The sequence below is a fragment of the Ammodytes marinus genome, assembly GCF_949987685.1.
Source record: "Ammodytes marinus genome assembly, chromosome: 15".
NCBI lineage: Eukaryota > Metazoa > Chordata > Actinopteri > Uranoscopiformes > Ammodytidae > Ammodytes > Ammodytes marinus.
In genome coordinates this window covers 4,882,436-4,905,256 of record NC_137219.1, presented here as the reverse complement: position 1 = coordinate 4,905,256, position 22,821 = coordinate 4,882,436, and the positions used below count along the sequence as shown (strand labels likewise).

The following is a 22,821-nucleotide window of genomic DNA, read 5'->3' as shown; positions in this document are numbered from 1 at the left end:
GCTCGCGTGCTATCTAACCGCGTGGAGTTTGACTCGCTGCCAAGTCCTGACAACAAAATATAATTCCCCCTAACGAACGCAACAAACAATGCAGCTCAAAACCCTCCACCATGGCGTCTTTATGAATGGGAGGGAGACTCGGTTTGTTGCTCGGTAGGCTACCGGGGCTCTGTAACTTTTCACGCCGCTTGGCAGACACTCAAAGGCGGACTGCGCGGTCGCTACAATGAGCTCGGAGCACCAGAGCGACAGCGAGGACGCCAAAGAGTCGCAGGCGCAGGACAGGCCCCAAAACAGCGTCTCCGACAAAGAAGAGGACGCTGATATCGACGACTCATCGGATGTGGAAGATGACATACCTCCGCGTGGGTCGCCTACATCGGCTAGAAGCAGTGGTGTTCTACCGGGGCAGAGTGCGAGGTCCCCGGCTGCAGATGAGCGAGAGCCTGCCTCCTGTGAACCGACAACCGCGCCACAGACAGACACTAGCGGGGGCTCCTGTATCAAGGGGAATAGCTTGTTTAACTGGATCCAGGATAGGAAGATAAGACGCGGGGTGTTTGTGGACCCTGCTAGGGATAACTTCAGGAATATGACCAGCCTGTACTGCTCTATGAACCCCGCTGTGGAGTCTGTCAACCTCAGCACGCAGACACACGGAGCTGTGTTCAATCTGGAGTATTCACCGGACGGGTAAGACCATCATCATCAACATATTGATATCACCGTCTACATTTAAGGCCTTTCACTGTTGTTTACAGGGGTCACTTCCCACGTCCATGGAATTAAATGCTAATGCACTAAATTGCCTAGAAAGAACCCGAGTTGCATCATCAAATTCACCCTCACTGCTTCCCATACACATCTGTGAAGCTAGATCAGCATTTCTTTTGAAAGCAAACTCAAAACAAAACTTCTTTACATAACCTATTCATTGTCCTAAAAACGTCATTATCCTTATGGTTTCCCAAAGTATGCAGTCACTTTCAGACTGACTTCAAATGATCAGTGTCTCTGATTTCACTTTATGTGTTTGAGTAAAATAAACACATTTCTTTCGATATGTTGACTTTTGACATTTCTCCAAAATTCCTATTAAAAATGTTGTCATTAAGAACATTTCCATCCACTTTTTAAAGAAATTTGACGCCGTCTTTTTAGCATTTTTCTCAGGCTGTATTCTCATAGAGGGTGTATTGTTGGAGGTAACTTTTGTTGCATGTAATGACCACACTTCCCTGACATTGTTGTGCATGTGACGATAAAGAACTTGCACTTGGGAAAGCCTGCAGCCCAGGGTGTTAAGCCTCTGCACTGTGAGCAAGCAGCAACAGCAGATGAAACTAAGAAGTAAATACTGCAGCCAACCAGGTCAAGCTCCATCCATTCTGGGTCACATTCTGTTTGGTGGGCTCATGTGACAGCCACTCAAAACTCACTTGGCCCTTTACTGCAGAGTGGAAGTGCTTCTGTTAAACCTGCTCAGCTCTGCACCCCTACACCTCGGAGCCAAAATGAGTAAACTAACTAAATTTAGATGGGACACCAGGCACAGATTTAATTATCTTTTATCACAGTATTACAACTTTGCTTATACTGCTTTTGCATTACACTCGGGGAGGTAGTGGAGTTTTAATCATTTAAACTATAATGTAATCAAATATCAGTTTGTTTATTAAACAGCTTTTTCCAATAGACTATTTATTATTTAGTCAATTTACATTTGGTAAAACGATACAAACACAACTAGTATGCAATAAAAAGATAAACAAACGTGATCCTAAATCACATAATTTAAAGAAGGAAAAAAGTATCTGCCAAATTATTATGTTTATTTTCCATCCATGACCAAATTGATTTCACTTTTGAGGGCAAGTAGGCCAGGGGTTATTGTTAAAACAGGTGCCTTTTTGAGAAATGTTTTGCCATTGTTTAAGTGATGTTTTTGTTTTGTTTTGTTTTGTTTTTCCTTGCCGTACACCATTGTTTTGTTTTGTAATGATTTCAGTTGAATTGTGTGCTCCATGCCATGTGCTATGGCCGTGAGCCGTAATAAATAAATGAAAATTAAATGAAATGAAAAAAAAAGCTTTTCATTTACAACTCTCATTTCTCATCCTGAATCTGATGGGGGGGAATATCATAACTTGCCATTGTGCCATATTTGTTATTTAACATTTCCAAACAGAAATGTAATTGGTTCCTTCCCCCTCTCATATGTTTTGTCTGATTTGTGTTTCAGGTCGGTGCTGACTGTGGCCTGTGAGCAGACTGAGGTCCTTCTGTTTGATCCCATCTCCTCCAGACACATCAAGACCCTGACGGAGGCCCACGAGGACTGTGTCAACAACATAAGGTAGGTTTGGACCAATGTTTACATGATGTCACCCCAAGCTAAAAGAATGGGCCACTAAATCGGTCACAGGAGGAAATGGGACAATCCATATATTTTCATGTATTTAATTATATTTATCATTTTCATAATATAAGTATAAATTTAGTTTTGTATTCCTGCTTTTATTTTATTATGTGCTTTAATTTGTGTATATGTGATATTGCTGTAGTGGAATAGCAATAAAAAAAAACAAGTATTTAAAAAAAACTATCAAAAGGAAAAAGCTGCCATGTAGATCCATCTCTGCAGAGAATAACAAATAACAAGTTTCCCCTGCTGATTTTCTGTTTCCCTGCAGGTTTTTGGACAATCGTTTGTTTGCCACCTGCTCTGACGACACCACCATTGCATTGTGGGATTTACGGAAGCTGAACTCCAAGGTTTGCTCGCTGCACGGCCACGCCAGCTGGGTCAAGAACATCGAGTACGACACCAACACACGTCTCCTAGTAACGTCTGGCTTTGACGGCAACGTCATCACGTGGGACACAAACAGGTTTGTGTGTGTGTGAGAATAAATATGTTCTCTGTGTATTGTAGAGTAAATGTTAGTAAAAATATGAATATTTTTAAGGTGAATGTATCTTTATGTTCCCAGGACGTGTTATTTTTTAGATGATTTTTAAATTCTATAAAAACAATAGACTGTTTCCTTGAAGACCATTTGCTATGGCCACGCCCACACAGTCCTGTCAAACGGTCTAGACAGTAAAAAAAGTTTTTAAATATTTATGAACATTTCTTTTCAATCAAATTTTTGCCTGTTGTGAGCCTCCTGTCACTGTCCTTTCCCCCTACAGATTCACAGAGGACGGCTGCCCGCACAAAAAGTTCTTCCACACGCGCTACCTGATGCGGATGCGTCTGACGCCCGACTGCTCCAAGATGCTGATCTCCACCTCCTCAGGCTACCTGCTCATCCTCCATGACCTGGACCTCACTCAGTCCCTGGAGGTGGGCAGCTACCGCATGCTGCGAGCAAGACGGACATCCCTCACCTCAGGTAGGAGCCCTGTCTGTCTGGATGTAGAAAAACAATGCTCATATTTTTTTCACCCTTTAAAAAAAAATTAGAAAATGTATTAATTTTCATCAGATAAAAGACAAAGAAAGCCACATATGCTCATATTTGAATGCAGTTATTTCACTCTGATTGGCCTATCTCTGTATAAGGCATAGGAATAGGGTTAAACATTTTTTTACTTATAGATGGCATCATGAAACTTTGCTTGATTATGGAAAGTTGATGTAAGGGCTCTAGAAGTTGGGAGTATTCAAAAAATAACCAATGTTGAGATTATGGCCGTTAAAGATGGTTGTATAAGAGAAATACACAGACAGCAACAGAAATGAAAGACCTAAATGTACATTTTGGAGCAATTTAGGCAAAAATCTCAAAAGAGTTTTCTTGCCTTAATTAACTGTAAAATGCCTTCCTGTGTTTTGTTATATTTGACCCTGTTGTGATTCCGTAGATGGAGGCACGTCAGCGTCCAGGTCGGCTGGAACTCCTCGCCATGGAAACGACTCCAGCAAGATCCACCCACATAGAGAAGGTCAGAGACGCTCACACAGTGTTAAACTTCTTCTTGCTAAAGTGATATAGATAAATACTGAGCCAATACCGTATTGGCTCAGGCCTCGTTGCAGTGGTCGCGGGTTCAAATCCAACCTGTGGACCCTTACTGCATGTCATCCCCCCCTCTCTCTCTCTGTCTCCCCATTTCAACTTTGTACTATCAAATAAAGCTTGAAAAGGCAAAAAAAAAAAAAAAAAAACTGTTTCACTAACATTAACGTGTTTTCTGCAGGGATTTCTCCCAGGAACAGCCTGGAGGTCCTGACCCCAGAGATCCCCGGAGACAGAGACCGAGGAAACTGCATCACGTCTCTGCAGCTCCATCCCAAAGGCTGGGCCGCGCTCATCCGCTGCTCCAGCAACACGGACGATCAGGAGGTGAGGGGCATGTAGCTGCAGAATAAACTACCAAGTTATGAACTATTCCAAACACTTTCACATATGAAAAAGTGTTGAGAATCGATTCAACAGAAGTTATTGATTTTAGTCTGTGTTTTTATCTACTGCTGGAAAATGATATAACACTGTTGGTTGCTGTCACTGCAGTTCCTGGGCCAAAGACCTGTGTTTTTCCAGTGACAGCGACAACATGATTGATATTTTCAGGTCCTTTTTTATGGGACATACTAAATCTAACCCTACACCTCCATCTTTCTCTGCAGTGGACGTTATTTTGGAAAAGTGTCTTAACGGGAATATAGACCTTAATCAGAATATGCTGTGCATGTCAACGTGGTCTAACCCAACACCTCTCCCCCCTCTCTCTCCTCACAGTGGACGTGTGTGTATGAGTTCCAGGAGGGCGCTCCGGCCACGCGCCCGCTGGTGTCCCCGCGCTGCTCCCTGCGTCTGACCCACTACATCGAGGAGGCTAACGTGGGCCGGGGATACATCAAAGAGCTGTGCTTCAGCCCCGACGGCCGGCTCATCTGCTCCCCTTACGGCTACGGCGTGCGTCTCCTGGCCTTCGACGACAACTGCGGGGAGCTGATAGACTGTATGCCCGTACAGACCAGCGTACTGAGGGAGATCCGCTCCATATACTCACACAGCGACGTGGTGCTCACTACCAAGTTCTCCCCCACACACTGCCAGCTGGCCTCGGGCTGTTTGAGTGGACGCGTCGCACTTTATCAGCCCAGGTTTTAGCCATAAGGTGCGGACGAAGGGACAATCCACTGCAGACCTGGGTAGAAAAAGCTACTGAGAGTTACACAGAAAAGTGCATATATTAATATTATTATTGTTATTAGGGAAGCGCTAATTAGGGTTCCTGCACGAATCTAAAAATGTGTACAAGGCCTCAAAAAGCCGTGCTACATATTTTCTATGATTTTACACTGCTATTATCTGATATGCAGATTTTTGTTGTGCAAAGACGAAAGCTAATATTATTAAGGCATTATTGGGATCCTTTGGTATAAATTAAACCATTAAAGGAAAACCAATCTGAATCTTTAGGAACCAAGAAAAAACCTGTAATAGCATTTGTTTTAAAGTGCTCAAGTAGAACAGATTGGTGGCATTAGCTGCGGCCAGATAGTTCAGGTAGTCATTGTATAAAATGGAATATTTCGATTTTTCTGGACCTTCTGCCAGACAATCTCTATGGAAATAACTCCCCCCCTCTCCCCCCCCCTATTTGGCACCTTATCCGGGATAAACCTTAAAGCATATACATACTTCGAGACCCAGGTCTGCAGCTGTGAAACAGACTGAGTTTGTTTCACGTGGGAATCGTCAGCTGACTTGGAAAAATCAAATTTTAAATAAAGAAGGAGCTGTGGCCACTTGAAGCAGTGATGGATGCAAACTTTCAGCCTCTCTTGCCATGAACTTCCAAGAAAAATTCAATTTGAAAATGGAAGATTTTGAGGAAATGCAACAGAAAACTGGACTCTGTGGCTCTTTTTCATACTAAAAGATTAATTTTCTTCTGTAATAACAGCAGTAGAAAAACGTTGACTTCTTCTTGAGACTCGGGACATCCACATGTTGCCGTCTCGGGGACAAATAAAAACAAAAACACTAAGGAACGCTAACAAACAGAAGAATAAATATTAATCCATTCATTCTAACGGGACAAACAAGAATCACTCTGCTCATGCCTTTTTTCTCTATAGGTGCTGCTTCTCTGCTCAAACAATCTGAACTTTGAACCCTCCCCACCCCCCACACACACACACATACACACACCCACTTTAATGACCTCATCATCAATGCCTTCAACCCTTTTAACTACCTTTCCTTTTTTTCGTTTTCTATCACCACCTTGTTTTCCCGTGGTTTAGAATTTTAGGGTTTTTTTTGGTCTAGTATTGTCGGCACTAACCTGTTCACGGTGTTTGATTGGTTTGATTCTACGGTCACTTTTTTGCCATTGTTATTGTTAGGGCCACTTTATATGGAAGAGAGTTGTAGGGGCCACTGGAGTGAGAGAAAAAAACGAGTGGAGTAGTCTCGATTTTTTTTATTATTATATTATTATGCACTCCGAGAAAAAAGTTGTTATGTTGTAAAAAAAAATAAAAGTGTAACAGTTCGACACTGTGTTGAAGTTGGAACGTTTTTGACACAATCAAAATTCAAACAATAACACAACGTCATTAAAACACTTTATTAACAAAATTGTATTTCAAGTTAATTCTCGATGTGCAATGTAAAAATAAAAAAGCTTCCTCCTGTAATTTCTTTTTCTCCTCCATGGCCCTAATAATCTTCTGCCACTTTAGGACAAGCTACAGAAATAATTTCCTTTCACAGTTTGTGTATTTGTATCTTAAGCCTGTGAGTGGACACTTCATGCTGTCTGGGAAATAGAAAAGCTCCGTTTAGGAAAGTATCCCACGCTGAATTTTACCAGATCCGCCTTCCACTTGTTCAAGATTGTCATACTTTTGCAAAGAAAATATTTAGAATTACATAGTTCCTCCCTTAAAGATAAGGCTGGCAGTATTCTGTTTATTTTTTTTACACAGAGCAAGGCGGTCTGACTTTCGTACTTTTGTGAGGCAGTCCAATGGTTCCTACTGAGTCTACTAAGTCTTTAGGAAAACAAAACAACTTTTTGGTGAACATTTCTAGAAACATCTGGCCATTGCAGGTTTTAACACACATTATACATGTGGATATTGGGTTTGTTTGGGACTACTTTCAGTCGTGGAGTGATACACAATAAATGTTCCAGTGAGTATTTACAGCAGCTAGGAAGTGTATACAGTATTAATACAGACAAACTACAGTTTATAGTAATGAAGGAACATGTCTGCCAGTGCAACTGAGCGTCTCATTGACTTCTGATAACAATTGAAACAATGCTAATTAGTAGAATCAGTTCAAGGTTATTTGGGGTGTTTTCAAGTGGTTTATTGAACCCGAGATAGAAAAATATCTAGAATATTTCCAGCCTTATCGGTTAAATCGGCTTGTCCACAACAATATTTGATAGGAAAAGTTGCTTCTGTGTTGTTCGTTTGATCTTCTATAAGGTGAAATCGTTGCCAAGAAACTTGTTTTTTTTTGCCTAATTTTGTTGATTTTGAAGATAGTTTTGATCCACATCATCTTCATCATTTCATATTGGTCGTCAATCATGTTTTGAAGCGATTTGAATTGTTTAGACTGTTCTTACTCTCTGCAATGCTTTGTCTTGTGTTCAACCAGTTTAGTATAGTAGCTACTGCTGCTGTTGTAAGAGCAAAGCACACTCTTGGATGTTAGTTACCTAACCTCAATGTGAACTGGTTACACTAGATTTACTAACTGAGTGACTGCAGAATAGATGTTACAGTAAAATAAAACGACAGGCATTAGCTTATATACTACTATGCATACTGGCCTTTAATGAAGATTAATTTGGAGCTGTTGGATGCCAAATTGTTTTTATTTTTTGCTTCTGCTCTGTAGTGAGATATGAGCTGAGGACTTGAAGATGGACATCTGCTAGTGTGGATTTAAAACAAATGTGTTCTTTACATGTGTCAAAAGATTACACTTTAAAAAAAAATTTACTGATTTTTTATTTATTTTTTTAACACTGATTAACTGATTGTTTAATCATTAGCCAGTTAGCTTTTCCTGCACTTTTTAAAGGTCCCTCATTAACACCTGATTTCTCATTTAATCCCTATACAATCTAATCTAACGTGGAAACCCGTTTTATGTTTGGTTATGTACCATTTTCCTGCCTGAAACCAGTAAACTTTCCTAGAGTCTCCACAACCACACAATAAAGGAATAGTCCAGGATATAACTGGTTTTCTTTCAGTAAGTTAAAGGTAAATATTACACACTCATAAGTAAATATCACACTAATGGCCTTAAGACATTAGTTAGTTACTTTGTCTAAGACGAAGATAAAGGCCGAAAGTGTGAGATTGACGTATTATGAGTGTCTTAGATTACTTTTAACTTCATAAAAAATATTCCATAACAATAACCATTTACAATTTAAAGTGGTATAAATATCTAGCTAACCGTACAACAGAATGTTTCGTCATCGTTTTCCCCAGAACCAGTTTGAAAACAGAAAACATGCTTAATACAAGAAATCAACTAAGATTTTGAGGTGAAAAGATTAAGATGTGATGTCGGTGGTCTGTATGTCACGGAGGATGCTTTTTTCAACACTTTGTACCTCAGTTAGCAGCTCAAAATTTTGGTTTTTCCACTAACAAAGGTCTTTCACTTTATATTCACAAGCTCTTTTGGAGAAAAGTGTCTTATCTGCCATTTTCATTTCAGGAATAGCAACAAAACAAAAAAAATCCAGGTTCATTTAATAATGACATGTGTTCCTTCCTTTCACTCTGTCCGTCCTGTTTAAGGTTTTAAAGTATTATTGAATAATTGAATGTTGTTATGGTGACCTGTTCACCTTGTCGCCATGACGAAGACATGTTGAACTGTTCTGTTGTTTCCTAAATGGCTACAAACTGCAAGTGATCCCAACAATGATACTAAAAATGGTACTTATTATCACTGAAATAAAATAAAAAGTTAGCTTCTTTTGCACTGTTGACTCACTGTTTGGTGTTTGACATTCATTTTTTTCCAGTATTAAAATTCCACACATGAAGTGCTTAAAATTGACCACTAGTAGGCAGTGACACACAATGCTCTGGCAGTATTCTTTCATTACCAGGCAGTTTTTTTTCTTCACTTTACAAATTTAGACACTAGAACATAGATAACAACACACGTAAGTGATATTTATTTCAGAGTTTCAAAATGTCCTCCTGGACTTCAGTCAAACAAATAAAACAATGTTAGAAAAAATGTTGTCACATATCAGACCAGCTGACAGTCAAAATCCTTAACTCAGTCGTCATAGAGATAAGCATCAAACACTACAGCATCATCAGCTATAATGTGATAAAAAAAAAAGTTAATTTGAAGTGTATCAGTCAAGGATGTCCAGCAGTGTGAAGATGTCCAATATTCTTCAAAAATGTCTGTAACTTGTTTATGTCATTTGAATTTTGTAACAAGGCATTTTGTTGAGGCAGTCATATGCAGGCAGTTTGATGTAGTGTCAAAATATCGACTTCAATCTTAAAATGTCAGCTTTAATGTTGACATTTCTTATTTATTTACGAAATGGAAAATTCTTGACATTTTTGACTTTTGTGCATTAAGGGGGAAAAAAATTTAAAAATGTCCACACCCCTGGCCCCAATAACCTTCTGTATGACGTAATAGACTAGTAGGCTATGTCTTAATATCACTGGGGCTATATGTAGAAAATCATATTATTGTAAAACGGGTGAACCGACCCTTTTAATAGGGCCCTATAGTGAAAACATTTCACCGTCCCTAGAGGTCAGTTTTCAAAACCAATCTTCTTCCACCTATGATCCAGATTCCAGCTCATCTCCCTAGCTCCCCTTCAGCCCTTTTTCGGTGCCTCTGTTGTCCGGGCTTTCCTGGCCTGCTCGCGTCTCCGGTGACTCTCCCTGCGTTGGTTTAAGGTCTTGGTCGACGCTCTGAGTTTTCGGACTCTTAAAGCGCGTAGACGTAACTGCAGGTCCTGGGGGATTTTGCCTCCTTTGGCGCGGATCTCTATGAGTCTCTCCATGGGCGTTTTGGTCAGAGCGAAGTCACAGATAGTGGCGTGAGGCTCATTCCCAACACGACAGCGACGCATGGAGGGGAAGTAACCCACGGCCCAGACCACCACCTTGTACTCGCCAGGGTTCATCAGGCGCCAGTAGTCCCCGTCAGCAGCTGAGGACATTAAGAAAAACGAGGTGAAGTTAGAAACAACAATTTTGTTTATCCTACTGCAAAGAAAATGTATATGAAATTCCTGAGAGACACATTTCTGTGATGATTAAGTTAATGAACTTCCATAATGTCAGCAATTATTTTGTTAAACAGTAAAATGCAAGCTAATCCATGAGCATGTTGGACTCATGCTGGTTGAGAGACTGATGCTGCATTCATGTAATGTCGGAATAATGGGAAAAATCTTCCATGGCCACTTATGCCAGAACCCTTTTTTTTTTTTTTTTTTTAAGATATTTTTTTAGGCATTTTTATGCTTTATTGATAGTGTAGAGACAGAGTTGAAATGGGGCAGAGAGGGGAGTGACATGCAGAGAACGACCGCGGGCTGGAATCGAACCCGGGTCCGCTGCTGGCCGAGGCCCATGGGGGGGACGCTCTACCAACTGAGCTAAGGGCACCCCCACCAACTCGGAAAGTTGGCCAAACATTTTGGGCTAGACGCAGACCAGATAAATAATAAATCAAGTGTGTGAGACTGACCTGATCGTATGTCATGCTCGTGGTCCTCCACTTTGACTATAGCGTCTGCGATTCCTTTCCTGGTCATCTTGTCCCTGATCACGCCCTTGATGCCTCTGTGGACCTGAGGGGAGAGGAACATGCTGCACTGTGATAATCATTCTAAACTTAAATCGAACTGATGAATTGATGACTTTTTAAATACTGTTTTTTTTTGCTTATTTTTAACTGGAAGCCCCATATAAAACTCACTGATGTTAATGGGGCTTGTTTTTTGTTCGTTATTTTTTTAATTGCTTGATTGGAGTAGTATTTTTTTGTATTATTGAAAATTGTCTGTTTATTTTATTTTATTGGAAATTTTCACTTCTTCATGGTGAAGAATAGAAGTAGGACTTGATAAGCTCGAGCTTCTTATTATCCCTTTTCGAACGGGTCTAGTGTGTATTATATTAAAATTAGCTTTAGATTTAAAAAAATAAATAAAAATGTTAACTTAAAACTTGAACTTGTGTGATTCTCTGTGTGCAGACGGACCTGCTCCATGTAGATTAGCAGAGACTCCTTGTTGTTCTCCCACTCTGCAGGAAGCTCGCTGACGTGAGGGAACTTATCACAGGACAGCTCCACCGTCACCTCAAAGCAGTTGGTGTGCAGGTAGCTGAAGTCATTCATACCTGCAGGAAAGACATATGAGGGTAAAATATATGTTAGAGGGTCAGGGATATGGGAGGAATATTTAGCTTCAGATTTATTTTATTTAATATTTAGAAGTGCTGTTTGTTTTACAACAGCCTCATGCCTCCTTATGCAAAAATGCCACATTTTCTCAGATAGCTAATCCTAACAGAGTGGACTCACTGCCGGGTACGGTGTGCCAGGCTCCTCCGTTGATGATATTGTTGTGAGCCTGGAAGTCCTCGTAGTGGCATATGCGTCGGTCTGGGTTTGCCATCACCAGGTTGGTTGAGGCGTAGACAGTCGCCAGCCAGCGGAAGAAAGCGTTGTCGGCGGTGGGGGTGTCCTCTTTGGGGGACCAGTCTCGGGTGCAGTCGTACGGGTATGTCACCACCAGCTCTCCCCCGTGGAGGTTTGCACTGAGCACAAACGGGATGTCCTGCATCCAGCTGATCACAGCCCGGGTCACTGGGGCCACCTGGAGGGACATACATGCTGGGTTAGTCACTTTGTAGACATTTTATTATGTTGATTAGAAGTGAAGTTATCATGTGTTTTATAATATTTGAAGTGTAAATGTATTGATATGTGGACTTTTGGTGTGATGGTTTTAAATTCTAGGTTCTCCAAAAACTATCTTCTTCAAAGCACTGTATGCCCGATTTAAAGCTGGAAATGTAACTTGTAGATAGAAAGACAAACTAGTCAAATCAAAAAATAATACTTTTTTTTCAGTACTTAATCTATAGATTTTTGTATTGCCTTGTTAGTTTTTTTTATGAACATAGAAAAATAATACTTTTTTAAGTGATTATTAAAGATTGGTGATATGTTTTTCCAGTATATCTGGTATGTTACCAAACTGATACCAAACATTGCGTGTTGATACTCATCCTGCAGGAAACCTTCAGTCCTGTTGGCTCTGCAGTGACTTCCTTATTGGAGGCTTGCATGCCACTAGAGGGGAAACATTTGCCCTTTTTCTAAAACTGTCCACACACCAAACTCCAAAACTATTTTTCCAGTGTGACCTACATTTACACTGCAATACGTGTCACCCTTTAAAAAGTAGCCGGTCCCTTTGGTAAAGGCTTCTTTGTTGCAGTCATTTGTAGGCTATTTCCTTCACATTTAAAAAGTATATTAATTAATTTCTCATATTTGATACATCAGGGTTAGGGTTTTGTCTGTTATTAGTTTTATATACAGGAAAGTTAACTGTCTTACTCTACTATACCACTAGATGACGCCAAAGTAAGGAACTTGTTCAGAAATACCATGTGGATCATGACCTTGTTCCAGAGGCAAATTCTATATACTTGTACCTAATTGAGTATTTCCATTTCATGCAACATTATACTTCCACTCCACTACATCTCAAAGGCAAATATTGTACTTGTTGTTCCACTACACTAAACAAAAATTGCTGTTTTTCTTGACTTTTAGAGCTACAAACATATGATGATCTTATAGATGATATATATGATCTACTATCTATGAATATGATGCATTGATGTAGATTAAACTAGCCAACAGTTTATAAAGGAGTTCAAATGAGTTCATACATCCGTAAACATCAGATATAATAGAATAACACTGGTCATTATAATTTTACTGTAGTTTTAGCACTTTTACTTCAGTCAATAAAATCCATACCTATTCTACCACTGCTTTAGTCTTGTATCATAAAAACAAATCAGCATGTAGTTACCGTGGCGTCCTCTTGAGTGTAGTACTCTGGCATGGGGATGTAGTGGTTGGGCACTTTGGATTTATCTTCACCCCTTTCTTCGGCCCTCTCTTCAGCTCTCCACATGATGTTGTTCAGGTCGGGGAAGTTATGATTCAGGTCGATCCATTCGTGGGTGAACCGTCCCTCTGCCCAGCCCGCCAGTTCTGAGCCCTTTACAGCACATCACCCAGAAAGAGAACAAGTAATCAAGATGGACGGTATAAGAATAATTAATGCATACCAGTTCATATGGAACAATGCCATAACCATCTAGTACAAAATGCCACTGTGGACCACTTGCATTGTATGTGCAGGTGGTCCATGCTATGCACAAGTGGCTGGTGCAGGATAAAAATAAGCGTTAAAATAAAATAAAAAGTCTGCACATCAGCTCACAACCCAGAGGACAATTTAACTATGCATGACAAAACATTTTGACCCGATTGTTGATTGAAATGTTGTGTCTTTGCATAATAAGAATTGTCTTCAGAGATTTAAGCTGTTGTGCTGACATTCCTTTCTCTTACTTCTACACAGAGTCCCTTTAACTTGACCCACCTTCTCATAAGCTATTTCATATCCGTCTGGGTTCATGGAGGGCAGGAGGTGGATGCGTGTCTCTGTCACCAGCTTAACGATGCGTTCGTTTCCCTTCTTGTATTCTTTGCACAGATACTGCATGAGGTTCAGGACCAGCTCTCTTCCCAGCACCTCGTTACCGTGCATCCCCGCCACGTAGCGAAACTCCGGCTCACCTGCCAAAAGGAAAAGTTGAATAGCCTCACTTTACTGTGCCAGGTGATACATTTGAAAGGGATTTGGATCTAGGTCGACATCAACTTAAAGTACGTACTTACAACCTTTGTATGCACTTTTAAATGCTGCTAGTTGGAGTGGTGCTGTACAACTATGTATCTATCTATCTATCTATCTATCTATCTATCTATCTATCTATCTATCTATCTATCTATCTATCTATCTATCTATCTATCTATCTATCTATCTATCTATCTATCTATCTATCTATCTATCTATCTATCTATCTATCTATCTATCTATCTATCTATCTATCTATCTATCTATCTATCTATCTATCTATCTTTCTATCTATCTATCTATTTATCTATCTATCTATCTATCTATCTATCTATCTATCTATCTATCTATCTATCTATCTATCTATCTATCTATCTATCTATCTATCTATCTATCTATCTATCTATCTATCTATCTATCTATCTCTATCTATCTATCTATCTATCTATCTATCTATCGATCTATCTATCTATCTATCTATCTATCTATCTATCTATCTATCTATCTATCTATCTATCTATCTATCTATCTATCTATCTATCTATCTATCTATCTATCTATCTATCTATCTATCTAGTATTTCTATCAATATGTGATAGAAAGGCAAAATAACTATAGCCCTAACCCTCTAACCCTAACCTTTTGCCTTTGTCATTTTGCCTCTAGCCCCTGTGTTAACCTATATAACTGTATTGGAATCTCTATTAATTTATACAGTATAGGATGAAGAACAATACACGGGAGATAATGCAATGGTTGCCTATTCTGAACATAAGTGCAAAGTTCACAACCTCACAGCTTCAACATTTCTCTGTAAAACCTTCTAAGTGAAGACATTACATTTACATTGACAGGAGCATAGCGGGGAGATGTAGTGAACATGTCGGGGCCCCTCACCAGTTGTGACACGGAACACAAAGGGATCATAGGATCACAGGGGAAGCCTCGTAATCCAGACTAAACTCTGTCAGATTCTCTCTCTCTCTTTAAACTGAGCTTCCCTCTTTGGGGTCGACTCGGTCTTAATATTACTGTAACAAATAAACACAAATCTATTTTGTGATTAAATATATAATTTACGCTGTCCACACAAAAACTTTTCAATGCAAACATGCTTGTTGTCAAAATCAAGTTGTCAAAATCAGTGAACACCGATTACATACCTGTTTACAGAGCCTAGGTTGTCTATTAACAATGGAATCTTTTTCAGCACACACACAGGCAGGTAGCAGATCGTAAGGAGATATATACTGATTTTGACGAAAAGTGATATATTTTTTTAAAGATATTTTTTGGGCATTTCTTTATGCTTTATTGATAGCGTAGAGACAGAGTTGAAATGGGGCAGAGAGGGGAGTGACATGCAGAGAACGACCGCGGGCTGGAATCGAACCCGCGTCCGCTGCTGGCCGAGGCCCATGGGGGGGGGGGGGACGCCCTACCAACTGAGCTAAGGGCGCCCCACGAAAAGTGATTTTGACAACAAGCTTTCCCCAGAATCGCTGACTCCACCTAAGAATGGAGGGATATAATGATTCTAAATTGATACTACATTATAGTTTATCATACACATCATCCATCTTAAACTGAACAGAAGGAGCCTCACTGTGATAACCACCCAGGCTCATGCAATATCAGAATGAGCCAGTCAGTCAGGCAGCCTTATAATCCACTTCCCATCCCGTATCCAGAAGTGTGTCAATGACAGTCGAACAGCTGCTGTTTTAAGGTGATATCAGCTATAGTGGGCCATCGGGTAAAATGGGCCAATGGGGTTAGGGTAAGGGGCTAGCTAGGGAATGCATCTTACTCTTCTGTCTGTACATTTGATAATGTTCTGACTGTGACCCTATTTATATGTTCTCTGTTGTTTTTAAATGATTGTCTGTAACTTTGAAACTGTGCTGCTGCCTGTCTTGACCAGGACTCTCATTGAGACTTTTCCTGGGTAAATAAAGGTTAAATAAAAACTATGTCAATGAAGGTCCTCACAAGTATTTAGGAAGCCATTATTTTCCCCTGAGTTTGTGTATTCTAGAACACTCACTTACATCATGCACATAAATTAGAATACTACTGTTCTAAAATGACATCATGCGCATAAATTAGAATACTACTGTTCTAAAATGACATCAAGCGCATAAATTAGAATACTGACGGTGTAATGGAACTGTGTGATGTCATAATTTTGAGGAGGAAAAAGCTTCATTTCAGTCCTGGACCTTCAACTGGTAAGCAGCAGAGCAACACAAGCTCCTCAAACTCATCAAGAAGAAGAAACTGAAGCCTAAACAAACATGTCTCTACTGCAAAGAAGACAGAGAATGATGAACCCTAACATGATTAGGACGCCTACACTCACGACAGAGGTACAGTGTAAACTAATCTATCAACTAACTACATGTACTTTTACATGGGAAAAGTGCAGTATTTGAGTAAAATGTTAGACTTTTTAGTTTTTTTTTGTGTTTTTACCATTTTAGACTACTAATTTTTTTCAATTTTTTGAGTGTTTTCTAAGTATTTTTCCCATTTTAGACAATGAGACTACTTTAAACTCCTACTAAACTAAATACAAAAGGGGAATATAATAGTTTTGATTAAGTTTAATTGATTTCAGAGCTATAGTTATTCGTTATTGCTCAGAAATTGAGTTTACATAGCCGAAAATTTAGACTTTTTGTGTTTTTTTAAGTATTTTTCCCCATTTCAGACTACTTTATACTCCTACTAAACTAAATATAAAAGGGGAATTTAGTAGTTTTCATTGTGTTACATTGATTTCACAGCTATAGTTATTAGTTATTGCTTAGAAATTGAGTTTACATACAAAAACAAATGACCAGTTTTTAAATCCAATGCACTGTTTGTAAGATTTATTTTAGCCTTATAGTCAAAATTAATGTTTGTTCGGTCTTATCAAGTGTGTAAAGTACATCTTACGGTTTTCAATTGTTATTCCAACAGCCTCCCAGTCCCAGTCTCACTCTGCCTCATATAAACCCATCGAGATTGGGAAATGACGCCGAAAAAATGAGACGAATATTTACTCAGGTCAAGACATCTCAGAAGAAAGAACTGGAGATGTCTGAACTGATAGAGGTACAGTATTAATCTACTAACTAGATAGATAGATAGATAGATAGATAGATAGATAGATAGACAGACAGACAGACAGACAGACAGACAGACGGACGGACGGACGGACGGACGGACGGACGGACGGACGGACGGACGGACGGACGGACGGACAGACAGACAGACAGATAGATAGATAGATAGATAGATAGATAGATAGATAGATAGATAGATAGATAGATAGATAGATAGATAGATAGATAGATAGATAGATAGATAGATAGATAGATAGATAGATAGATAGATAGATAGATAGATAGATAGATAGATAGATAGATAGATAGATAGATAGATAGATAGATAGATAGATAGATAGATAGATAGATAGATAGATAGATAGATAGATCATATCAAGTGTGGAAAGTGCATCTTATAGGGTTTTACTTTTTCCCAACAGTATCACAGATTCTCTCTGCCGGAATTGAAAAATGAGGCAAAAATATTGACAAAGACTTCAAGGAAGACAACATTAAAGATGTCTGAACTGACAGAGGTACAGTATTTATCAAATAACTAACTAAATACAGTAGACAGACAGACAGACAGACAGACAGACAGACAGACAGACAGACAGATCATATCAAGTGAAAACTATATCTTACAGTGTTCAATTTCTTTCCCCACAGAATCACAGACTCTCTCTGCCTCCGATACATCCGGTGCAGACATCTCAACTGACAGAGGTACAGTAATACTCAGCTAGACAGACAGACAGACAGACAGACAGACAGACAGACAGACAGACAGACAGATAACCATATCAAGTGTGATAACTACTTCTTACAATTTTCAACCTCTTCCCCAAACAGAAACCCAGACTCGTTCTTCCTCCGATATTTCCCACTAAAGTGGAAATGGAGTCAGAAGTCTCTAAGAAAAGAACAAAGAAATCCTCAAGAAATGCAACCAACTCCGACATTCTGGTAATTTATTTGTTTACTTAAAGTAAAGTGTGTTTATAAAAAGGTGCTACTAGGAACTTTTTAATATTTCTGAAACAGTCTAATTTTTTGAATTTCAATGTGCCTTGTGTAAATTGACTAATACAGATAACTTAACTTAACTTAACTTAAAGACCACTTCACCGGTGGAAATATAAAGGTGTATTGAACTCTGAGATCCTATGTAGTATAAATGTGCAAACATTTAAGAAATTGGTATATCCTAGCCTGAGAAAAGGCAGAAAGAGTGGTTTATGGTCTCACTGTCTAACCCTACATTTGCCCATGTGTGACGTCACACATGGTAAAATGTAGGGTAAGGATTAACAGGACAGCAGGGCCAAGGGAAGACTGAGGAAAGACTGAGGGAAGAAAAACCTCATTCATTATATTATAATAGCGATTTTATAATGATAGAACGCCTATTCCGTATGGGTGAAGTATTCCTTTAACAATATTCCACTTTCATTCCAACAGAATGCCAATACAAATGAGCTGGACCTTGAGGCAGAGATGAGGGGGATCAGCGAGTTGATTGGTGAGGATCCCTGTGATGTTTCTATGGAGGACAAGGCCCCCGCTGTGTGCCCTCCTTCCCCGGCCCCTCAGAGCCCCATGCAGCCAGAGGAAGTAGAGGAGCTCTTCCAGCACTACATGGAGGCTCAACCAACTCCTACACCAGTAACAACCTGTGCAGCCGAGAAGTCTGTCCCCACTTCTCACCAACAAGAGGAGACTCATAAAGTGAGTAGTAATAGCAGTCATTTATTTAAAGACCTATACTTCACCCGTGGGAATATGAAGGTGTATTGAACTCTGAGATCCTATGTAGTAAAATGTGCAAAAAATCTTAGAAATCGGTTCATCCTAGCCTGAGAAAAGGCAGAAAGAGTGTTTTATGGTCTCACTGTCTAACCCTACATTTTGCACAGTTGTGATGTCACTGATGTCACCACTGTGCAAAATGCTAACTAGTGACGATGAGCGACCTTATGTCTTTGTCTAAAAATGCATGCACTGTTCAAGGAATGGTTTCTGACACTTAAAGCTACTACGAGTAAGTCGGCACGTTGGCGACACCTTTGAACAAAAGCGGTAGTATTATTACGACGCCAGCTGTCGTGAAGCTGTTTTGTAGCTCGTGCAGGGAGTTCAAGATTCAAATAATCAGGAAGCAATATGGTGCGTGTCCGTGTGTTGAAAGTGTGAGGGCACCGGACTCTTTTCGGCTCCGTGAGTCTATGGGTGACACAGCATCAACTAATGCCAGTAAGTGCTAAACACACCTGATTGAAATGAGTTGATGCATTGTCACCTCTCACGGAGCTGAACGAGTCCCCGTGTCTTCACACAAAGCGAATGAACGAGAGATGGCAGTTAGTATGTATCACGATGAGGTTATGTGTTTATGTTGTAAATAAGGACTATTTCCGATGAATAATGGTCATCTGATGATGCTGGTGAGGCAAAGTAAACTTTGTTTTAGTAGGCTACCGCTCATTCATTTAGGAGTAAACACTGCAGTCTAGTTTCGCTGCGTGAAATTGTGTATACGTTGCTTGGCAACGCCCTCCCGCCCGACTATCAATCTCCGTTTTAGCTTTTCTTCATTGCATTTTCTTTTTTTTTCTTTTATGGTTCAGCCCCGTTATCAGTCATTATGACGACAAACAACTGTCTCAAACAAGGCTCCCGCTCCCCTTCCCTCACCAGGAGGGATAGGCTTCTCAATTCACGTTCCTGCGCCACACTGAAATCTGTGACCAATACGGATATGTGACCATAGAGCATGCACGCGTGAACCGAAAATCAGACTGGGTGTACGACCAGATCAAATGCAGCAATAAAAACTATATAAAAACGTCTTTCTTTGCACTGATGGTCTCGTTTGCTGTTAAAGGTAATTTATGATTATGAGAGGAAACATGAGGCTGTTTAAAAGATATTTAAATGTTACTCGTAGCTGCTTTAACCCCAAACTGCTCCAGGGGGTGCTGTACTATGGCTGACCCTGTGCTCTGACCCCCTCCAAAGTGTGGTAACTTGAGAGGGGGATCTGAGAAAAGACAAATTTCAATGTAGCCTTGTGTACGTTTACTAATAATAAAGATAACATAACTTTAACTTGAAATAAAAACCGTTTATTTCCAGGGTTCAAAAGCAGCGGGGGAACTTGCTTTTGAGGAGGAACTCGCCCTGTGCAATCAGGAGAATGAAATGTCCTCGAAGCCAACAGCAAGCAGAGGAACCACGAATCCGGTCTGCGCAACGAAGAATCTGGTCCCCGATTCTGAGATCCAGAGCAACTCAAAGGTAGGTCAAGATTTGATCAAGACTGTCTCCAAATGTGTCTCTCCGTGTCTTTCAGAGACGACTCCGGATTTCTCAGTGAGGGTGAATAAGGCTGAACAAACAGTTGACGCAACGTTGTCCCCTGAGGATTGTAACGTGAGTATTACTGGTCATTTATTTCAGTCCGTATGAACAGTTTTCCCATGACAAAGGCATAAAGAAAAACTATATAGAAATAGCATTCTTTGCACTGATGGTCTCATTTTGCTTATACATGTTATGTATGATCATCAGAGGAAAAATAAGTTCTGTTTCAGAAATATTTAAAAGTTCCTCGTAGCATCTATAAGTTGTTTTCTTCCAGGAAATCTGTGGAACCGAGGAGTTGGCCCTCACTCCTTCAGGGTGGGACTCAGATTCCGAATCAGAGGATTGTAACGTGAGTATAAATAGTCATTTATTATTTTAATTTAATTTTTTTAATACAGCTTCACCTTTATTTATAAAGGTAAATCCCATTGAGACCGGATACTTTTTTTTTAAGAGAGCCCTGTTTCCATTCCCATTCACACACACACATTCATACACCGATAGCAGCAGCAGCAGCTAACACCAGGGTACAAGCTAACAATCAGGAGACATTTAGGGTTCAGTGTCCCTTTGCCCAGGGACACTTGGACATGTGACGGGGAGACGGGGGATCGAACCACCGACCCTGTAGTTGAGGGTCGACCGCCCCCTACACACTTCACCACTGCCTCCCCTAGAATTATTAGCCATTTATTTCATTCCTGTTTATCACATTTTTACATCAGAAATAAACTTTGAAAATAAACCGTTTACTTCCAGGGAATCTGTGGAACGAAGGAGGTGGTCCACATGCCGTCAGAATGGGACTCAGATTTTGATTCTGATTTCGAAAAACTTTACTCAGATTTGTCCCCTGAGAAGGATTGTAACGTGAGTATTAAGTCATTTATTTCAGTCGTGGACGGTAACACTTTACAATAAGGCTACATTGATTAAATGTTAGTAAATGCTTAATTAAGGCTTAAGAAGCATTAACTAAGCATTGCCTAACTGTTAATACATGCTCAATAACAAAATTAAGCATTAACTAACTGTTAAGCTGAGTTTATGCTTAACTAAGCTTTAATTAATGAAGCATCAAGTAACAGTAAATAACTAAACATAAATACTTACTTAATGCTTAATAGGCATTTACTTAGCTTTAACTAACAGTTATTAATGTGGCCTTATTGTACAGTGTTACCTCAGTCCATAGTAACAGATGTTCACATCAGGAATACACATAGAAATAAATGATTGTGATCATTATTGCTATAATTAACATATAAAATGAACGGTTTACTTCCAGGAGATCAGTGGACCCGAGGAGGCTTCAGGATGGGACTCTGACTCTGACTGTGAGGTCGTGGAGTTCTTTGGTCAAAACAAGGAACTGGAACCAGAGACCGAGAAAGTTCCTGCAGCTGATCTGTCCCTCAATGTCTCCTCTCAACAGCCAGAGGAGGACTGTAAAGTGAGTATTAGTAATAGTAGTCCTTCATTCATTTATTTAAGTCTGTATTAAAGCTGGGGTGGAGGATTTGGGGAAAAAAATGGCAGTTGGGATAGAGATTCGAATCCAAATACCTCAACCGCTCCACTTGTTCTCTTTGGTCCCTCCCCTATGGTCCCTCCCTGACACTTTGACCAATCAGAAACCATATACCCCAGCTTTAAAGGGTCACTCTGCAGTTTAAATATCTTTTGTAAACAAACAAGTCAAGTCAAGTCAGCGTTATTGTCAATAACTTCACAAGTACAAGACATATAAGGGAATCGAGACAACGTTTACACCCGTGATAAACAGATAACAGTCACAAACAAACAAATAGATACAGTTGATAAAATATAGGAGTCAACTGGTTCCAGATAATGAATAAGTAATTTGTGCAAAAAGGCAGTCAATAACAACTGCAGGCCCTGTAAAAGTCAACAAATCCACCTCCACTAAAACTACATAGTGCACCTTTAAAAGTAGAAAACATTTTTTTAATTATTGCTGTTAATTCAGTGATAACTTGTTAATATCAAAACATTTCTTAATCGTTGTTTAATTGTCTTTTTCAGACGCTGTTCGAAATAAGGGTTAACAGCCCAGACAGCTTGGAAGATCACCTTGAATCTTCCAATGACCAAAAAATGGAGGCTGACCAAAATCTGGACGTCGATAGTTCAGATAGCTCGGAAGATGAGGGTGAAACCTCCGAGTTCAACCTTGGCGAGCACCGAAATCTGGACAGTATTAGATCAGTAGATGAAACTTCTGATGTCCAAATGGAGGGCGAACAAAATCTGGACGTCGTTTCTGAAACTTCCAGTGGAGATGAGATGTCTCCACCTGCTTCCATTGACTCCAATGAGGAAGAAGCAGATTTAACCATGGGAGCCGGGCTAGCTCACCTCACCCAAGATGTGGAGGGTATTTGGGACTCAT

At 39.9% G+C, this 22,821-nt stretch overlaps 2 protein-coding genes across 2 annotated transcripts in view; one reads left to right on the top strand and one right to left on the bottom strand.

Moving 5' to 3' along the window:
• Nucleotides 1–58: 58 nt before the first annotated feature.
• Nucleotides 59–8,933, top strand: wdr32 (WD repeat domain 32). Its single transcript, XM_080041920.1, has 7 exons — nt 59–693; nt 2,243–2,356; nt 2,694–2,891; nt 3,196–3,398; nt 3,871–3,951; nt 4,207–4,352; nt 4,749–8,933. Exons 1-7 carry the CDS (start codon nt 227–229, stop codon nt 5,121–5,123), a joined length of 1,584 nt encoding a protein of 527 aa, XP_079898046.1. The 5' UTR covers nt 59–226; the 3' UTR covers nt 5,124–8,933.
• Nucleotides 8,934–9,163: 230 nt separating this feature from the next.
• The window catches only part of LOC307261398 (putative carboxypeptidase X1), a 23,348-nt gene continuing 9,690 nt past the window's right edge, over nt 9,164–22,821 (bottom strand). The window contains exons 8-13 of the mRNA XM_080041939.1: nt 13,690–13,886; nt 13,111–13,302; nt 11,583–11,877; nt 11,259–11,398; nt 10,743–10,845; nt 9,164–10,199 (exon numbers count right to left, since the gene is read on the bottom strand). Of these exons, the coding sequence (XP_079898065.1) occupies nt 9,862–10,199; nt 10,743–10,845; nt 11,259–11,398; nt 11,583–11,877; nt 13,111–13,302; nt 13,690–13,886 (1,265 nt within the window). The 3' untranslated portion in view covers nt 9,164–9,861. The remainder of the gene's footprint in view (nt 10,200–10,742; nt 10,846–11,258; nt 11,399–11,582; nt 11,878–13,110; nt 13,303–13,689; nt 13,887–22,821) is intronic.

Bases quoted from the DNA above. Each gene is read 5' to 3' on its own strand.
- wdr32 (XM_080041920.1), top strand. From the start codon at position 227: ATGAGCTCGGAGCACCAGAGCGACAGCGAGGACGCCAAAGAGTCGCAG. The intron at 694-2,242 runs GTAAGACCATCA...TTTGTGTTTCAG, and splicing joins CTGGAGTATTCACCGGACGG to GTCGGTGCTGACTGTGGCCT. The intron at 3,399-3,870 runs GTAGGAGCCCTG...GTGATTCCGTAG, and splicing joins ACGGACATCCCTCACCTCAG to ATGGAGGCACGTCAGCGTCC.